Source organism: Eublepharis macularius, chromosome 14, assembly GCF_028583425.1.
Source record: "Eublepharis macularius isolate TG4126 chromosome 14, MPM_Emac_v1.0, whole genome shotgun sequence".
NCBI lineage: Eukaryota > Metazoa > Chordata > Lepidosauria > Squamata > Eublepharidae > Eublepharis > Eublepharis macularius.
The window spans coordinates 61,409,535-61,428,691 of record NC_072803.1 but is presented as its reverse complement, the minus strand read 5'-3'; the positions used below and the strand labels follow the sequence as shown (position 1 = coordinate 61,428,691).

General features: G+C 45.2%; 1 protein-coding gene across 3 annotated transcripts in view; it reads right to left on the bottom strand.

Moving 5' to 3' along the window:
• The window catches only part of FNBP1 (formin binding protein 1), a 254,629-nt gene that overhangs the window by 113,660 nt on the left and 121,812 nt on the right, over positions 1 to 19,157 (bottom strand). For all 3 annotated transcript variants that reach the window (XM_054997229.1, XM_054997230.1, XM_054997231.1), the window contains exons 5-6: positions 5,385 to 5,447; positions 3,971 to 4,075 (exon numbers count right to left, since the gene is read on the bottom strand). In XM_054997229.1, coding sequence (XP_054853204.1) covers positions 3,971 to 4,075; positions 5,385 to 5,447 — 168 coding nt within the window. The remainder of the gene's footprint in view (positions 1 to 3,970; positions 4,076 to 5,384; positions 5,448 to 19,157) is intronic.

Sequence of the window (19,157 nt, the reverse complement as noted above, 5' to 3'; positions counted from 1 at the left end):
ATTTGGCTAACTCACATTTATCTTTCTCAGGGTACACAGGCAGTACCTTGAGCTCTTTGGAGGAAGGATGACATAAAAATCCAAGAGATGAGGATGGGCAGCTCCCGTTTTTGGAGGCAGCGCCTCATCTGCTCTAACATTTCATTCCTGCAAATCACTCCGGCCTGAGGCCGATCTGTCTTACAGGGATGTTGTAAGAATGACAAAAGTGAAGAGGTGTTTTTGTATTTTGTAAAAGTCTACATAAACACTGAGAGCGGAACTACAAGTGACAAAAGGCACAGATTGGACACTTGTCAGCTTCCCTCCAGTTTTGATGGGAAATGTAGGCAGCTTGGTGGAATGTTGGACAAGTGACAGTTGAAAAATCCATTGGACAGAAGTTGGAGAGCCAAGCTGCGAGACCAGGATGCCTACATTTCCCATCAAAACTTGAGGGAAGCTGACTAGTGGCCAACCTCTGCCTTTTGTCACTTGTAGTTCCGCTCTAAGTTTGATTCTCCCACTTCCCCAAGCAGTATAAAGGGGAAGCCTCTTACAGGATCAGTTCCTTTGTCAGCTATTTTCTATATTCTTGTTTATTTACAAAATAGACTTGCTGCATGAGGGAGGGGAGCAGTCACACAAAGCAGGCTGTGCTGCCCTTCAAAGTGGCACACCCATGCCTACTGCAGGCCCGCAAAGCTGCCTGCTGCCTGCCAATGCTCAAATATTTGTGTCCTGTGTTTAAAAACTGCCTCCTCCCGACCACCACCTAAGCAGATGAGTTGAAACCTAGTTGCCGTCAGCCAACACAGGTCATTTGCAACCAGCATGCCAGTACCTTGATCTGGCAAACCATACAAAGGGCTGAACAGGATGTGGGGGCGATCTGGCTGCGGCATCTGTCACCCCGTTGGCCGCCAGGGTTGGTCTGGCTGGCTGAGCGGGTGTCCCCTTCCTCCCTTGCCACTCCATGTGCGTCCCTCCCAGGGCTGCGCGCTCGGTGGAGGAGGGCGACCATCCCGGGTGGAGGGAGGGCCGAACAGAAGGTCACTTACAAAGAGGGTGCTTGCTACGTTCTTATTAATATTGTGCTCATTTTTATAATGATAACAACATTTGATTTATATACCGCCCTTCAGGACAACTTAACGCCCAGTCAGAGTGGTTTACAAAGTATGTATTATTTTCCTTACAATAATCACCCTGTGAGATGGATGGGACGGAAAGAGCTCCAAGGTGGTGTGACTGACCCAAGGTCACCCAGTTGGCTTCAAGAGGCGGAGTGGGGAATCAAACCCGGCTCTCCAGATTAGAGTCCTGCAGCTCTTAACCACTGCCCCAAACTGGCTCTCTAAGTCCTCCCCTTCCCTTGCGGGCCCCTGCCCTCTCGCCAGGGCCGGCGTGCCCATTGAGGCCAGGTAGGCGGTGGCCTCAGGGCGCGAGGGCACCAGAGGGGCACTGGAGGGGGTGTCAGGGGCAGAGGCACGCTCTGTGGAGCTGGCATGGCTGGGCCGCAGCTGCTGCAGCCAGCCAGCCCCATGCCGCTGCCGCCGTCACCACACGCCCCCAGCCGGGCGCAGCAGCCACGAGCCGCTGCCGGGGCGGCGTGCGGAACGCAGAGCACCCTCCGCCCGCCACCCCAGCCATCTGCTGGCCAATGCCCCCGTCTTGCGCTGCGTGATGACATCATCATGTGATGACGTCAACGCGCAGTCCGTGGCGTGCGTGTGCTATGCACACATGCGCGCATCAGAGGGTCATCACAGGCGCCAGAAACCCTGGCGCCAGCAGTGCCTGTCGCTTAAACAACTGGGATTGTGAGCTGTGCTGGGGGGGGGGCTGAGCTCTAACCCCTCCCCACCGTTTTGCAGAAGATTTCCTGCTCTTTTATTAGCTTTGGAAGGGAGTTAAGAGAAGATGTCCTTTGTTCACTTCCAGGACTAATAAAAGCAGTTTCTATCAGTAAAACCTCATGGAGGGAGGGAAAGAGTTATACCCACCCCTGCACTGTGGCCATGCTGGGAAGATCCCACGGCAGAATCCCGTGAAGATTTAGACCTAATCTTCCAGACTGGTTTGTGTCCTCTTTCTCCATCTTTGCAAATGCAGCTGACAAAGGTTTAACCACCTTAGAAGTATAATTGATGGAACTGGGCAGTTTTCGTGGGCAAAATATATTCGATGGTGGGAGCTCTGCTCCACAGACATTGATGCTCCAACATGCTTCTTAATTCTAAAAGTGCCTCTGGGACAACTAGTTGTTTTTGTCACCATAGAACAGAACCGCTCCCCCTTCTGGAATCTGCCCCTTTAAAATAAATTAGGTGCCTGCGGGCTGGGGGTTATTTCTGATGGAGAAGGACATGATCACACCAAAGGGCAATGGGACCATCCTGACTATTTTTAGCCCTATGTGTTGGAACAACACTGCACTCTCCTGCCTACAGAGATGGAAAAATCTGTCATAGATCCAGAGGAGTTAGCTGTGTTAGTCTGTAGTTGCAAAATAGTAAAAAGTCCAGTAGCACCTTTAAGACTATCCAACTCATTTGTAGCATAAGCTTTCGAGAACCACAGCTCTCTTCGTCAGATGCATCTGATGAAGAGAGCTGTGGTTCTCGAAAGCTAACGATGCATCTGACGAAGAGAGCTGTGGTTCTCGAAAGCTGACGATGCAGCTGACCAAGAGAGTTGTGGTTCTCAAAAGCTTATGCTACATATAAGTTGGTCAGTTTTAAAGGTGCTACTGGACTCTTTACTCTTTTGGAAAAATCTGTAAGACCCCTGCAGAGAGAGACACTGAAGCATCACCGTCTCAGATTATGGTAACATCACTGCACGGCATGCACTTGGGCATACAGTATTGTTCTATGTGCTCTCAGGCCCATTTAAGACCCGAGGAGGGGGCAAAAGTTCAGAAGGCAGATACCGACTGTAAAGGTACAAACCAACATCTTAAAATGAATCTAGAAACAACCATCAATGTAGATGTTTCTAAAGCAGCACGGGATGCACGAGCATACATGCTCCAGTCAGAAGACAAGCAGCCACATTCTGCACTAAGTGGAGGTTCTGGATCATCTTCAAGGACAGCCCCATGTAAACAGCATTGCGGTAATCTAGCTTCGAGGTTACAGAAGCATGGTTCAGTATGGCCAGATGGGCTAAATCTAGAAATGGAGATAATCGAATGCAAAAATATGAGGGAAAAGCACTTCTTGACACTATGCCACCCCACTGAAAGTGACCATAAATAAGCCTGTCCTATTCAAACAAATTCAGCAACATTTGGTATCTCGATAGGATAGATGGGAAAGCTACTGCACCAACAATTTTTTAAAGGCACCCCAAGAACTTCCCCCAAAAGTAAAACTGGGACAAATTCCAGAGGGGGAGCAGCCCTAGTCTGATATAGCAAACACAAACCAGGGTTTTGTGGCATCTTAAAGACTAACAGATTTATCATGGGATCTGCTTTAGCAGACTAGAATCAACAAGTACTACTGATATATCATCTATGATTGCTGTTCTGTAGGGTAACTGTGTGTATTTTATATACATTAGAGCTTTGTGTGAAACAGTTACAGACTGGACCTGTTGTATTTCATGTCATTTTCACCCTGCTCTTTCTACTTGCCCCCCCTTTCATGTTCACATGCATATATGCCACAGACATACTTCATACATGTGATGAAGAGGACTCTAATCCATGAAAACTTATGCTGCAATAGATCTCTGTAAGGCATCGTAAGACTTTAGTTTGAGTTTACTAGGGACTGATAACAAAAAATAAAGGCAGTTCCTGGAATATAGGGAGAACCAGAGGAGATGGAGACCACAGGCAAAACGCCACACGCATGCAGATCGATAAACAAAGAGGGTGTCCACCAGTAACTGAGCCCACGCAGGCACAACATCAATTACTGGATGACTGTGGCCGGAACAGAGAAACAATTAACATCTTCTCCCCGTTCCTCTTTTGTACCTTTTCTACGTCTGCTTTTGTTACATTGATGTCTGCATCCATCTTTTCAAAATACTGCTGCGCTCGGTCGGCTTCCTTGCAGTCCCGTTCAAAACGTCTTTTACTCTGAGAAGGTAAAAAGAAAGGAATGAAATAATGCCGCCCCAAACATGTCCCGAACTGAATAACTTTCGGGGATTTTGGTGCTTTAAGCGACCGTTCAGCAAACTTCCAGAAAACAGCTGCTGATACATTGTTTTGGGACAGTGGCTTTTGAGGAATGGGAATGGAAGTTGATGACAAGTCGCCTGGCAAGCTAGTGGTGACCAAGAGTCAAAATGGACAAAGAGACAGGAGTTCTCTGTATGGAGATCCCAACACTTTTATCTTTCTCTACTGAACAGCTGGTGTGCGGGACCCCAGTTTGGAGGGTAGATAAACCTTTCATCTCCTTAATATGTTCCAAACCCAAACAGCCTTACACACAGCTGCAATTTACCCCATTAGTCAGGCAGACAGCTCCTGAAACAGGTAATTGTATGTTTGCCCCAACGTGGCAAACTTTAGTCCCCAGAGTCATTTCCAGTGCAATCCAAAGCAGAGTCACACCTTTCTAAGCTCACTGGGGTGGATTCAAGCATCCTCCAAGAAGCCTTCCTGCAGCCAAAGTGGCTCTTCCTCCAAAGGAAGACATTGAACTTAGGCAGAAGCAAATGTCCTCTGACATTCTGCTTCGGTATAATGTGAAATGCTCACAAAGGGGCTTCAGGGGGTGGGGAGCGCAGTAGCACAGCCCCTGCCTGCAAGAGAGTTGCAAAGGGCCATGAAACAAAGAGTCCCTTTACATGTTACTAAGTACTTAGGGACACTCAAGCGCAGGATTGTATGTGTATCCTCAATTCACGTGCAGGCTGTTCTTGCTCGGCGCACGTGAACGCCTCTTTCACAGGCACTCCCTTTGTGTGATTGCATGTACAAGTGATTACGGAGGGCAAAGCACCAATTCAGCTCTGTTTTGGCTGCAAGAACAAGCACTGTAGGCTCCTTTGAACTGCCAATTTGCATTTCTCTAAGGTGTGAGAAAGTGTCGAGATCTGCATTTCTATGAATGGATGTGGGGGAAACTGGGATACTTTCAGCAGTTGAAGAGGAACTGATACGAAATGTGTGAATGAACTCACGGGGAGCAAACCGAAGTGTGACTGTGCCAGCAAATGCATGGAAAGTGGGAGGGGCGACATGTGAAATGAGGTTCTCTTGAGCATCCCTAGGTACTTAGTAACATGTAGAGAGACTCTAACTGAAGTTACTATAGTTGTGCGCTGTAGTGACTGCTTGTTTTCTCTAGTCTGCCCCCTTATAAATCCCTTCTGAGGCTGCCAACTTCAGCCTTCTTTATCCTGCTGCTAGACACGAGGCAGCCCTTCTCACTCACCGATTCAAGCTGTTTCCAACATGTTTCGATATGCTGTTGCGCTTTTCGGCCATCGTGGAAGTGCTGTTGGGAAAAAGAAAAAGTGTTACTCAAAAGGAGGGACAGGTAGGAAGGTCAGCTTTGAGGTCAACTGAGGAGGCCGCGTCATGCCAAGCACATCATCAAGAAAGGAAATCATTACAAAGAATCATGACATCGACATATAAGCCCCAGAGATGGCTTAGACTGAACATGTTTAAATGACAGACCTCTACATATCCTGCTCACTAGAGGCCCGCAATAAAAAAGAATCGCCACTAGGTGAATATATATAAGAAGAGCCCTCTGTATGGTAAATCAGAGCAAAAGTCCATCTAGTTCTTCACCCTGGTTACAAGAGTGGTGAGCCTGGGGAAGTCCACAAGCAGAATGCAGCCCCTTCCCCTCTTCTGTTTGCCCCCTCCCCAGTATCTGGCTTTCAGAGGTCCACTATGAAGATGCAGGTTCCAATTAGCCACTGAGACAAATGGCCTTCGGTGGAATTCTCTTCCACAATTTCCCTTTTATTAAGCCGTCTAAGCTGGTGGCCGTCACAACACCTTCTGGAGGCCAATGCCGGGCATCATGCCAAGACCGGGAAGACCCAAGTTCAAATCCTCACTAAGCCATGAAGCTCAGTGGAAATTTAGGTCAGTCACTCTTTTGCAGACAGAACTACCTCACAGGGTTGTTGTGAGGGCAAAATAACAACATTAAATTTATATACCGCCCTTCAGGACAACTTAATGCCCACTCAGAGCGATTTACAAAATATGGCATTATTATCCCCATAACAAAACACCCTGTGAGGTGGGCAGGGCTGAGAGAGCTCCAGAGAGCCGTGACTAGCCCAAGGTCATCTAGCTGGCTTCAAGTGGAGGAGTGGGGAATCAAACCCGGCTCTCCAGATTAGAGTTCCATACTCTACAACAAACTGGCTCCCTTTTAAAAATATAATAGGAGAGAACTATGTATACCATCCTGAGTTCTGTTGAGGAATGGCAGAGTAAAAATACAGAATGGGGATTTAAACCTAGGGATCCCAGATCCTGGTCTGATATTCTAACCACTATATCCCTTTACTTCCCTTCCAACAGCATATGGTTTTGTTAGTAAAAACAGACTCTACTGCGTTATTATTAGCCCCATATGGAAAGAAGAAGCACCTTCTCTTTGTCCGTCCTCCACCCCACTGTCCAACCAGGGATAACAGCAGTATAAGGAGACCATTTTCTATCTGCAAAACTGCATGGAAGAGGAAGAGTTAAAAATCCTTCTTCTCTCTGCCCAGCAGCTATTTCCCCTTTTAAACAACACGAAGGCAGGGCCAACGTGGTGCCCACGGGCACCATAAGGATGCCAGCACCAAGTTGGAAGATTCCTGGAAATTTGGGGGTGGAACTTGGAGAAAGCAGGGTTTGGGGAGGGGAAGAACTTCAGCAAGGTATAATTCCATAGAGTTTACCCTCCAAAGCCGCCACTTTCCCCAGGTGAACTGATCTCTGTGGCCGGGAGATCAGTTGTAATCCCAGGAGATCTCCAGCCACCACCTGGAGGTTGACAACCCTAGTACCTGGTACCCGCCAAACTTTTCAAAATGTCTGCGGGGCTCCAGTAAGGCACAGTTTGCTTGCTATTGGCTGTTCTCATTAAAATGAAAGGCACAGTAAGCACCCAGGTGCATGGTTCCATTTCTCCTTCAGGCTTTCCGTCTTTTTATTTCCCCTTTCCTTTCTCCCTTCCTCCCATCTAGGGCTTTTCTTCATTTCTTTTTATTCCCAATCTGCAATCCTTTTGCAAATCAAGAACGAAGGCATTGTTTCGCTCTGCCTTCTGTGGAAATTATTGGGAGTTTTGCACCACGTCCTGTGGCAGCCATTTTGGGATGGCGCTCACCAGCCCCTCTCAAAATTCCAAAGATGCCCACAGGCTCAAAAAGTTGTGGATCCCTTTTCTAGGGAGAGCCACCCACAGAGTGCCTTAATGTGCCACTTATGTGCTCCCCAAAGGCATATGATTGGCTACTGTGGGAAACAGGACACAGTACAAGATGGACATAAACTGATACTTGCTAGATCAGACTGATCTAGTACTCTATATTCCACAGAAGGCAGGCAGATGTGCCAGAAGTGCCACACCGGGAACACAAGACCCAAATCTCTCACTGTTGCCCAGCCAACCTGCCCCCCGCCCCCGCAACTGGTATTCAGAGTAGAGCTCTCTCTCAAAATGGACACTCCACATCTCTCAAAATGGACCACATCATAGGAAATAGCCACTGATGGACTTATACTCCATAAATCTATCTATTCCTTTATTTAGTCGACTTACAAGAACCTCAGACCCATCCCTGGGCCGATTCCAGACGACTAACCTGAAGGCGCTGCATGCCGCCATGTTCCGGATTGCGACGGGGAAAACGCGAAATATCGCGTTTTCTCGTGCAAGTTTGGTGCGACGTCGCGCCAAACTCACACGAGAAAATGTGATATTTCGCGTTTCCCCCGTCGCGATCCGGAACATGGCGGCATGCAGCGCCTTCAGGTTAGTCGTCTGGAATCGGCCCTGGTCTGATCCAGCGGTCCTTAAGCCTCCAGTTTCAACCACAGACCTGGAGGACATGCATTCTCCAGCTCTAGAGTTGGGCCATTAAGCCTCAACCTTGGGGATCTTCCCCCAACCTCACATTTCTGTCACCAGTGATAGAACTGCTTTGGGGGGGGGGGATCAGCAATCTGCTTCCCTACAAACAGGAAAAGTGTCCAGGATCATTTTTAATTAAACCCTCCTGTGGCCTCAGCAGGGTTACCCAAGTCCCACCTACAGAGAACGTTCAATCGAGGGCCAGCCAAAACCATAAAAGGAAATGTAGCTTGGATCTCTGGCAACAGTCCAGTTCTCAAGTACCCATCCTTTTCCATTAACTCTGATGACACCCGCACCGTTCCGACCTTTTCCTACCACACACTGGCTTTTTAAAAAAAGACCCTGCATTTACTGCAATATGACGTTACCCACGGGAGAAAGCAATTCCATATTTTATTATTATTGCAAACAAATTCCTCTTCTTTAGGCCTGCTAACTGTTGCGTCAACCTGTTCTGTTTCGGGATTGTTTAAAATGCCTGCTAAGAATATAAGGAAGAGCTTTTACTACCACTACACTACACTGAATAAATTGCAAAATTCTCTGTCTTATGCTCGTTTTTCACAAGGCTTGAATTTACTCAGAACCTTGCCGAAATTCAGTCTCAGAAGCCTATTCTGCGTAGACCTGGGATATGGCAAAAGTAGGCAAAGCAAAAAGCAGCTTTGAGCATGCACAGAGTGTTAAAACACAGCTGTGTGCATTATTTCCATCCTCTGACAGTGTTCTGCTCTGAGCCCAGAGCTGCCAGCTTACCAGACATTTAGGGTCAATTTAGACACGTAGATTTTTAAAGAACTCACGCCTTCCCTCTCAAGCCATTTCCCCATGTCAAATTAGCATGGGGGAGGATATTTCCCTGTTTTTACTGCTCCACATGCACCAAATACTCCGCGTGGAGCAGCAAAACAAAAACTGTCCCCTTGCAATTTTGAAAAATGAGCTCTTTCTCCCCCCCATTCGGTGTTCTGAGTCCGTTTGGGCTCTCCTTTATCTTTTAATATCCATTCGTCACAGCTGTTGTGTGGCTGCAGGGAACTCAAACTCTTTAAAATATCTTTAAAAACCTGCACGTCTAGCTTGACTCTTGTTTTATACGTGACCTCCAAGAACGCTTGAGGCTAGTCCTAGTTACAAACAAATCAATAAAACAAGGTACTAATAAGTCTACCAAACCGCCGTGCAACATCATTAAAATCCACCAACCCGTAACAGGAACTTAAAGGTGAAGGAAAAAAAGGATCAGAACCCATAAAAGCGCAGCAATAAAATGCCTTACAATTAATAACTGATAGCTAGCAGCAGAATTTCATTGCAGCCACAAAAAAACACAAGTCACTGGGGAGGGGTCAAAATTTTTGCAGATGCCAAGAAAACAATACGCTTTTGCCTGGTATTGGTCAAAGGCAAAAACAGGCAAAACCAACAAACAAAAACCACCACAGACCCACAAGAGCCACCTGAACACCTGATTGGCCTGACCAGGAGATGTAAGAAACTCTGCCATCCCATAAAGCCTCTACTTACTGAGCACCAAGACAGTCAGTTCACATAATTAGTGGCAACATCAAGGCAGGACATCCCTCATTTATTTTGGATTTACTTTTACCATTTACTGAGGAGTCTCCTCTACCTGTGCCCTGACCTGATAGGCCAGGTGAGCCTGATCTCGTCAGATTTCAGAAGCTAAGCAGGGTCAGCCTTGGTCAGTAATTGGATGGGAGACCTCCGATGAAGACCTGGGTTGCAGGTGCATGCAATGGCAAACCACCTCTGCTAGTCGCTTGCCTTGAAAGCTCCAGCAGGGGTCACCATAAGTCAACTATGACTTGACGGCGCTCTCCACCACCACCACTCTTCTACCTGTACCCACACGCTTCAAGAGTGCGTGCAGTGCAGTGAGTGAAGAGAAGAATCCTGAAGCTAGGAGGTTCCCAGCTCAAATCTCACCTCTACCATATATATTTGTTAGGTGGCCTAATAAATCACACTCTCGTAGCATCCTCCCCAATACGGTGCATAGTAATACTGGCCTATCTTACAGGGATGTTGTAAGGATCACAGCAAGATAATGCTTGTGAAGTGCTTTGAGCGCTGGAAAGGCTGCCTAAATGCTAAGGGTTATAATTCTTTGGAAGGAAAAGGAATCTTTAGAAACATTTGTTGCCAGTGTTTTAGGTGTGCCCGGCTTTTAAGAATGTAAGAACTTAAGAAGGGCCCTGCCGGGTCAAACCAGCATTCCACTTAGTCCCGCATCCTGTTCCACAGAAGAGACAAACAACAGTTGCTCTGGAGGACCAACAAACAGGGCCATACCCTGATGCTGCCTGAGTATGTGGAAGTCTGTTTGTGGATTTGTTTTGTTTAATTTCCTGGATATATAATTTTCCTGTAAGAACAACAAGAGAGGTAAGGCAAAACTGAAGGGCAGAGCTGCGCATTTTCCACATCTGGAAGAGCTGTCCGGCCAACAACAGATATTTTAATTTAGCACGATCTGTAAATCTCATTTTCTAGGTTGCAAAACCAAAACTGGAAAGACGTAAGAGGGGAGAAACAAATATCAACTGGGACCAGCAGAGGTTTTCGCAGTGGGAGCTGCAACCTGCAAAAATCTTCGTCCAAAAAAAAAACAAACCCATCAGAACAATGTAATGGGATACTAAAAGGAAGGATTAGCAGAAAATGACAGCAAGGAAAAAGAATAATTTGTTTTAAAGATTTCAAAAACTGGCTATGCTATCTATTTTTTTTTGCTTTTATAGAGAAAGAAAAACACAACCTTAACCCCTGGTGTTTTGTGTGTGCATAAGTCACAAACATAGCCTTTTAAAAGGAATTTATTTCAGCAGCATTCCTATCAAGTGGCACATCTATTTAATGCATCATCCGATGCAAATAGGGTGTCATGTGATATATCACCCCTGACAAATATTCACAGTGATTTCTGCAGCTGAGTCACCGTAAACTGTTTTTTAAAATTTAGACAGGAAGCAAACAGATGTGGCAATTGCTCACAAAGAGGACTTGTTTATCCCGGACTTCGGTACACATCATATGCTTCCATATCACTGTTCTGGTTGCAGTCGGATCTGGGAGACTCAGATTCGGATTCTTACTGTGCCATGAAGCTTGCCAGATCGCCTCAGGCCAAACGATCTCATCCTAACCTACACCACTGGGTTGTTGTGAGACTAGAGAACTATGTACAGAACTCAGGGCTCCCTGAGGCTGTCAAGATAAAAAAAGGCAAGAATCAATGCAGTCCCATTGCTATAGATACCCTTAAGCTCCAGCTGAAAGTCCTGAGATATCTGGGGCAAGACACTCCCTCTGAGAACTAAACTACACGAGACAAATTACACGAGGATGTTCGAAGGGAGATGTAACGTTAGCCAGGAAGTGTAGTTTGCATTTCACCTCTCTCTACAGAGCCGGCAAAGATCACTCCTCAGAGGGTTTGTTAATTTCCTCTTTGCCTTCCCTAAGGCTCTGTCATTTATTAACAAACCCTGGGAGGAACATCTTTGCCATGCTGTAGAGAGGGGAAATTAAGAAACCCTCCGAAGATCCATCTAGCCAGCTCTGTAGAGAGAGGTGAAATTCAAACAATGCTTCCTGGCTAACGTTGCATCTCCCTTCGCTTAAGCGTCCTCGTGTAATTCGTCTTGTGTGGCTTAGCTCTCAGTCACACTTCCATCTTTCCCCATCTGTACAATGGGAACAAGATGACCAGAAGAAAACTGCCACACATGAAGCTCACAAGATGACCAGTCACTCTCAGCCTGAAACAGGGTTGCACTTACCTGTAACTGTTGTTCATCTAGTGGTCTTTTGTGCAGGCACACATGGGGAACCGCACAGAAGACACAACGATGAACCTCACAGTGTTGTTGTAATAAAATATGAGGGCAGTATATGCTGCCGTGACCTTCTTGGATGGGATAAAAATGGGATACAGAGATGACAATTAGCAATAAAGTTCACTGTAAGATTTTGGTCCAGTTACAGTCTCTCTCCTGTGAGTGTGCACCCTCCCCACACACACCCCACCCCACACTGCACAGCCTAATTCACAGGGCTGTTGTGAAGATAAAATGGTGGGGAGGGAAACCATGTACACTGCCCTGAACTCTGAGAGAAGGGCAGGATAAAAATGTGATCAATAAACAGCTTTGCTGCTTCTGACGGAGGTTAAAGGAATGTGAATATCATCCATTGACCTCTCCTCCAGGGGCCTATGAAGGAGTCCAGGATCCAACCCAATTCTGATGACACAGTTTTGCCAGACAAGACTGCCAGTTTTTACACTGAGGCTGCTTAAGGCTGCATGGAGGTTTGGCTCGGTTTGGCATCCAGATCAGACCAGGGTTTGTTTGGAATATCCACATGCCATCCATCATCCATCTTCCATCTTTCCCCTTGGCCTCGGCCCACTCCCCCCTCCCCCCTAAAGGGTTTTTTAAAATCAGCTATTATCGTCATAACATTATAACATTGTAAGAATCTACTAGCTCCTCTGAACTCCCAGCTTTTTTTTTAAGTCTCTTCTTGTCACTCAGGAGATAAGCATTTCCCCTTATATCTCCTCAACAAAAAGTAGCTATAGAGGTTTTTTCAGAAAATGAAAGCTGAGAATTCAGAGATCATCATAACATGAACTATAGTGATATGTTAATTCTTAATAAAAAAAAACACCTCTGTGGGGGTGATGTGGAGAGGGTGTTAGCTACAGGGAACTGCAGTTAGGAAGTTGCCACATGAACACTCCAATATCACTACAAATCATGGCTGAGTGGATGCAGCCTAAGAGTACTGCATGAGATGTGGGGAGCAAGAAACAGAATGGGGCTGTCTGTGCCTCTCTGCTGAACAGAGATCATGTGAATTTTTTTCTTGTGAAAGGTTGTGACAAAAGAGCTTTATTTGTATTGAAAGAACAATCAGCAATTGTCCCCCGGGCTCCGTTTCTGCTGGGTTCTATTTGGAAATACCAGTCAACAGAGAAGTAATCTTTGCTAAAGCGAAGGCAAAGACTTGGTTTAATTTTATGTATACAAAGGACAGAGGGACAAGATCTTTCTGCGAGGGTGTTTCTGCCTCTGTCTTTTCTGATGCTTCAGAGGTAGGGTTCCCAGGTGCCTGCTGGTGGCAGGCAAACTCCCGGGGATTTGCACCTTTGTCCACCAATCGCCCAGTGATTGGTGGGAGGGGGCAAGCTCCCAAAGTGACATCTGGAAGTGACATCGATACGCCACCCGCGGAAGTGTTCCCACACTTCATTTGGGGCAGATTTGGCCCCAAACAGGCCGAATTTGCCCTGTGCAGAGCACAAGAGCTCTCGCACAGCCAACATGGTGACATCACTTCCAGAAGTGCGCGCACAAAAGAGGACGCATGCAGCGCACGCGGTAAGTACCAGGGACTCCACCTTCCCAACGGGAGGTGAGGGGTACCTGGCAACCTTATTCAGAGGAGAGTCTGTGGCTGAGTGGTAGAGCAACCACTAGGCATGCAGAAGCTCGAAGGTTCAATGCCTTGCAGGCAGTAGGTGATGTGAAAGACCTGAGACCCTGGAGAGGCACAATGTGAGTAGACAATACTGACTGTGAGAAGCCAATAGTGTGATTCTGTATAAGGCAGCTTCATGTACTCGTGCATGTTCAATAAATAAATAAGAAATAATGTGAACTTGGATCAGCATCAACAGTGGCAAGGCAGATACATAGAGGAGGGTCATGTCGAGGACGCCCCACTGCCGGGTTAGGGTTTTTCATGAGCAGAGGATAAGGGGCCGGATCTTCTCAAGGTCCAGCAGGATTACTGCCCCATCTCTAAAAGGAAGTAAAACTGCAAAAAAGGGCAATCAAAAGGAGCCAGGGGTTGGAATGCTTTGCCTTGAAGAAAAGACCGAAATGTTCAGGATTTTTCAGCTTATGAAAAAGAAAGATGAAAAATGAAATAAATTCATAAAATTGTGCTTGGTGTGGTGAGGAATAGTATATCAATTTTCTTCTCCCCCCAGAAGTGGAGGAATTTTCTGCTCCTCAATATGGTGATGGCATCAATGTCAGAAGGCTTACAGAGAGAGATTAGACAAATTCATGGAGAAGAAATCTATCCAATGGAACCTCCATGTTCAGAGGCAGTACACCTCTGCTGAACAGGAGTCAAAAGCAAACACTGCAGGGCTGTGGCCTCAGCATAAGATGTGGGCAGATGGACTTTAGGAGATTCTCATGTTGACGTATCTGAGGTTTAGGCCAAGACCATAGACTGAACAGTCAATCTAAGGCTGAATCTTTGGACACTGAGCTATTGTTCATTAGTAACAATCGTTTGCAACTGGGCTGTCTTGTCTACACAAAAAAAGTTGTGAATATTTATGCAATATTCACCCATATATGGATCCCATCTAAGATCAGTACTGAATTTCTCCAGCCCATATCATCACTGAGAGCCAAACTAGACAAGACAAATTACACGAGGTCATGCGAGTGTCTACAACAGTGACGGCGAACCTTTTTGAGCCCGAGTGCCCAAACTGCAACACAAAACCAACTTATTCATTTCAAAGTGCCAACACTGCAATTAAACCTGAATACTGAGATTTTAGTTAAGGAAAAAAACTCATACAGTTGTCCGAACTAATTAACCTCTCTCTCTCTCTCTCTCTCTCTCTCTCTCTCTCTCTCTCTCTCTCTCTCTCTCTCTCTCACTCACTCACGAGCCACGAAAGAAAGTAAAGCAAGTTAAATCAAAGCAGTTTGCCCTTCTTTACACCAGCAGCCCTGCTTGCAAGCTCTCTCTCTCTCTTTCTCTCTCGCGCTCTGTCTCGCTCTCTGTCAACTCACTCACTCACTCAGGAGCCACGAAAGAAAGTAAAGCAAGTTAAATCAAAGCAATTTGCCCTTCTTTACACCAGCAGCCCGACTTGCAAGCTCTCTCTCTCTCTCACTCAAGAGCCACAACTGAAAGTAAAGCAAGTTAAATCAAAGCAGCTTACTGTTCTTTAGAAAGCCAGCCCCAGAAGCCTGGCTACTGCCTCCGCTTCCTGCTGCTAAAAAGATGGGCAGCAGGGAGGCAGCCTTGAGGAAAAGGAATCACGTGGGCAGGGCCAAAACCCATGTGATCTCTGCTCAGAGCTACTGGAACGCCGTTGGAGCCGTCCAGGGCTCCAAATGAGCCCTGGACCTAGCGATCAGCGACTTGGCTTGGGTGCCCACAGAGAGGGCTCTGCATGCCAGCTGTGGCACGCATGCCATAGGTTCACCATCGCTGGTCTAGAATGTCTGTTCCTACCTGCCCATGTCCATTTTACCCCTGGTGAACACATGTTCTGTAGCCCTAGTCTGTGCACGTGTTGGGTAACTGGTGTAGTCGTGGTTGTGAGTGTCCATAGTCATAATTAGCAAGTCGCCATTGCAGAGCGTCAATTTTGAGTGGCTTCCGCTTCCCTCTCCCCTCTTTTTGCCCTTAGATCCGGCTTACACTCGAACGGTTTTGCTTTTAATCTGGCATGTTTTAAATTCTCCTGTTTTCTAGTTCACAACGACGCCTCCCTACTCCTCCTTCCTGCACCCTCCTTCCCTCTTAAATTCCTCCTCCTCATCTTCATGCAGCGTCTTCAGTCAGGATAAGGAGGAGGTGGGAAGGAAGATCGTGGCAACACAATTAAGCATCTGAGCAAAACTTCAGAAACATGCCTGATACATGAACCTGATAAGGACGAGGTGCATGGGGGGGGGGGTACTCATTCTCCAGTTCAGCTTGGCAATACAGAGCAAATTGGGTAAAATGTGGCCATTGTTTTCAATGGGAAATGAAATTTGGGGCTTTCCTGGAGTCTGGGGGGGGGGCAATTTAGGACTGAATTTTACCAAATTTGCTGGGAACCTATCTCTAGCTGTTCTCTAAAGAATCCCAAAGTTTCATGGAGATTGGACTTTGGGGGACCATTTTACGGGCCCCAAATGAATGTGCCATACTAAAATTTTCTAAATTGTGGCATTGCAGGTGCCTTCACTTGGTAAAAGTGTGGTTGAAGTCTGAACCAGGGCAGAGTACAAAACAGTTGCTGTGCACTCCATTTCTGAGCAATGTACAGAGTTCAGAGTAGTAGCAATCTCCTTTTTCTCATTTCAAACTCATATTCGCTAAGTGAATACAAGCACATTTTGAGGCAATTCAGAACAGTGCTAGTCACGACCCCAAAGAAAACTCAGTTATACTACCTAGGACTGTATATACCTTGCTTTCTTAGCACACTACTTAAAAACTCCACCTTAAAAACACAGACAATTCCAAACACATTATTAACAAAATCACATAACTAAGTGCACATTCCTTGCCAATGTTCTCTCTGGGCTGCACACAGGGCAAAAGGAAATTTTTAAAAGGCCTCTGATCTGCATCCCCCCAACCTCAAATCTTGTTCATGCAGATGGGCTTTTTCATTGTTTCAGAGAAACAGCACTCAGGCTGCCATTTTAGGAATTGTCCTTTTCGGCAATAGATACCACCTCTCCATTTAAAAACGGAATGGAAATTGAAAGAGGAGCTTAGGAGTGGCTGAAGCACCCCCACACACTACCATGATAAAACTAACTGTTCTCCCACACCCAGCCCCCCCCCACAAAAAAACAGCAAGCAAGCAAGCAAGCAAGCAAAGCTATTTTAGCAAGGAAACAGAAGGTCTACTCCTGCCCAGTGTTCCATTTCCAAAATACAATGTAATGATAAAGTAACTGAAAAGTAACATAAAATAGAGATTCATTTTCCCTATTAAAAGGAACAGAAACTATTCCTTAACAGAGTAGCATTGATTGCAGAGAAAACGTGATGATGGGTGGTTGGAGCATGCTGGCTGGTGTCAGAGTAAAAGAGAAAGAGAAAATAAACTTATACTTGCCTTAGTTTTAGAAAAGAAGAGTTCTTTAGTATAGGATTTCCGTACTTTGATAGGAAAGTGGAGAGAAAATTCCTATATACCAATCAATTCCTGAGATTAACCATCTACACATCAAAGGATCATTCAGGGCAGTAAAGGAGTAAACAGATGCCCTGACCTGTCTATCTAACTCTCTGGTTTCTCCTCTTCTGAAACTTGAAGAAAGGGACAGCATTAGAAGTGAAGTCTTGCTGTTATTGTTGTTGTTATGTGCCATCAAATTGCCTCTGACCTATGGCGACCCTATGAATGACAGACCTCCAAAATGTCCTATCATTAACAGACTTGCTCAGATCCTGCAAACTGGAGGATGTGGCTTCTTTGATTGAGTCAAACCATCTCGTTTTAGGTCTTCCTGTTTTCCTATTGCCTTCTACATTTCCTAGCCTTATTGACTTTTCCAGAGAATCTCGTCTTCTCATGATGTGACCAAAGTTGCATCATTTTAGCTTCTAGGGAGAAGTCAGGCTTGATTTGATCTAGTATCCACTTATTTGTCTTTTTGGCTGTTCATGGTATCTGCAAAACTCTCCTCCAGCACCACATTTCAAATGAATCCATTTTCTTCCTGTCAGTTTTCTTCACTCTCCAACTTTCACATCCATATATAGTAACGGGGAATATCACAGTTTGGATTATCTTGATGTTGGTTCCCAGAGAGACATCTTTATTTTTAGGGATCTTCTCTAGCTCCCTCACAGCTGCTCTTCCAAGTCTCAATCTTCTTCTGATTTCTTCATTGTAGTCTCCCTTTTGGTTGATGACTGAGCCAAGGAATAGAAAAACTTGGACAATTTCAATTTCCTCATTCTCAACTTCAAAATTGTATAATTCCTCAGTAGTCATTACTTTTGTCTTCTTGATATTCAGTTGTAATCCTGCTTTAACGCTTTCTCCTTTAACCTTCAGTAGTAGTTGTTTCAAGTCTTCACTATTTTCTGCCAGTAACGTGGTGTCTTCTGCATATCTCAAACTGTTAATGTTCCTTCCACCAGTTTTCACTCCACCTTCTTCTAGATCTAATCCAGCTTTCTTTATGATATGCTCTGCATAGAGGTTGAACAGGTAGGGAGATAATATAAATCCTTGTCTGACAACTCGGCCAACTGGAAACCATTCTGTTTCTCCATGTTCTGTCCTTCCAGTAGCCTCTTGTTGAGTACAGGTTGCGCATCAAAACAATCAGATGTTATGGCACCCCCATCTCTTTTAACAGTCTCCATAGCTTTTCATGATCCACACAGACAAAAGCTTTGCTGTAATCTATAAAACACAAGATGATGTTCTTCTGAAATTCCCTGATATGTTCCATTAGCCATTGTAAATTTGCAATGTGATCTCTGGTGCCTCTTCCTTTTCTGAACCCAGCTTGAAATCTGGCATTTCTTGTTCCATATATGGTAACAGTCTTTGGTTTAGAATTTTGAGCATCACTTTGCTTGCATGGGAAATTAACACAATAGTTTGATAGTTGCTGCACTCTTTGGCATCCCCTTTTTGGGGAATTATAATGTAGACTGAGCATGTCCAGTCTGTGGGCCATTGGTTTTTTTTAAAATGTAAATTAGAGCCAAGCAATTATGTTGCGATTATGTCCAAAAGAGGCCTTGTAATCTGACTGTTGCTACATTGAAAGTGGGTGGAGCCAGCCAGGGTTAAAGCCTAAACTACTTAGTGTTGGCCATAGGCATTTTAAGGCAGTGTATAAATTCTTTTTATTATAAAATTTATTTTAATAAATATAAGCAGAAAAGAGAAAATAAAATAAAAATGACAGCACAATTATAAGTACATCAAAAGAGAAAGAAATGAAAGAGTAAACATATAATAAAAAATATAAATAACTCAGTTTTTTTTATATCCAGCACATATCAATCCTTGTATGTGTTTGGTGTCTGTCAGAAAAGAAAATATAGTCTCCAGTATTCAGATTTCTTTTTTTTTTTATAATTTTTTTTATTTTTCATAACTACAAAACACTACACCAGACTATCACAAGGAAAGGGGAGAGGGAAGGGACAAAGGGGGGTGGAAAAAGAAAAGGGGGGGGAATGAACTACAAACACTAAACACTACACTTCAATGTTTCCCTTCATACTGTCATAATACAAAAATAGCTCCATAGAATAATGATGGAGTGGTTAATCATACAGAGAATA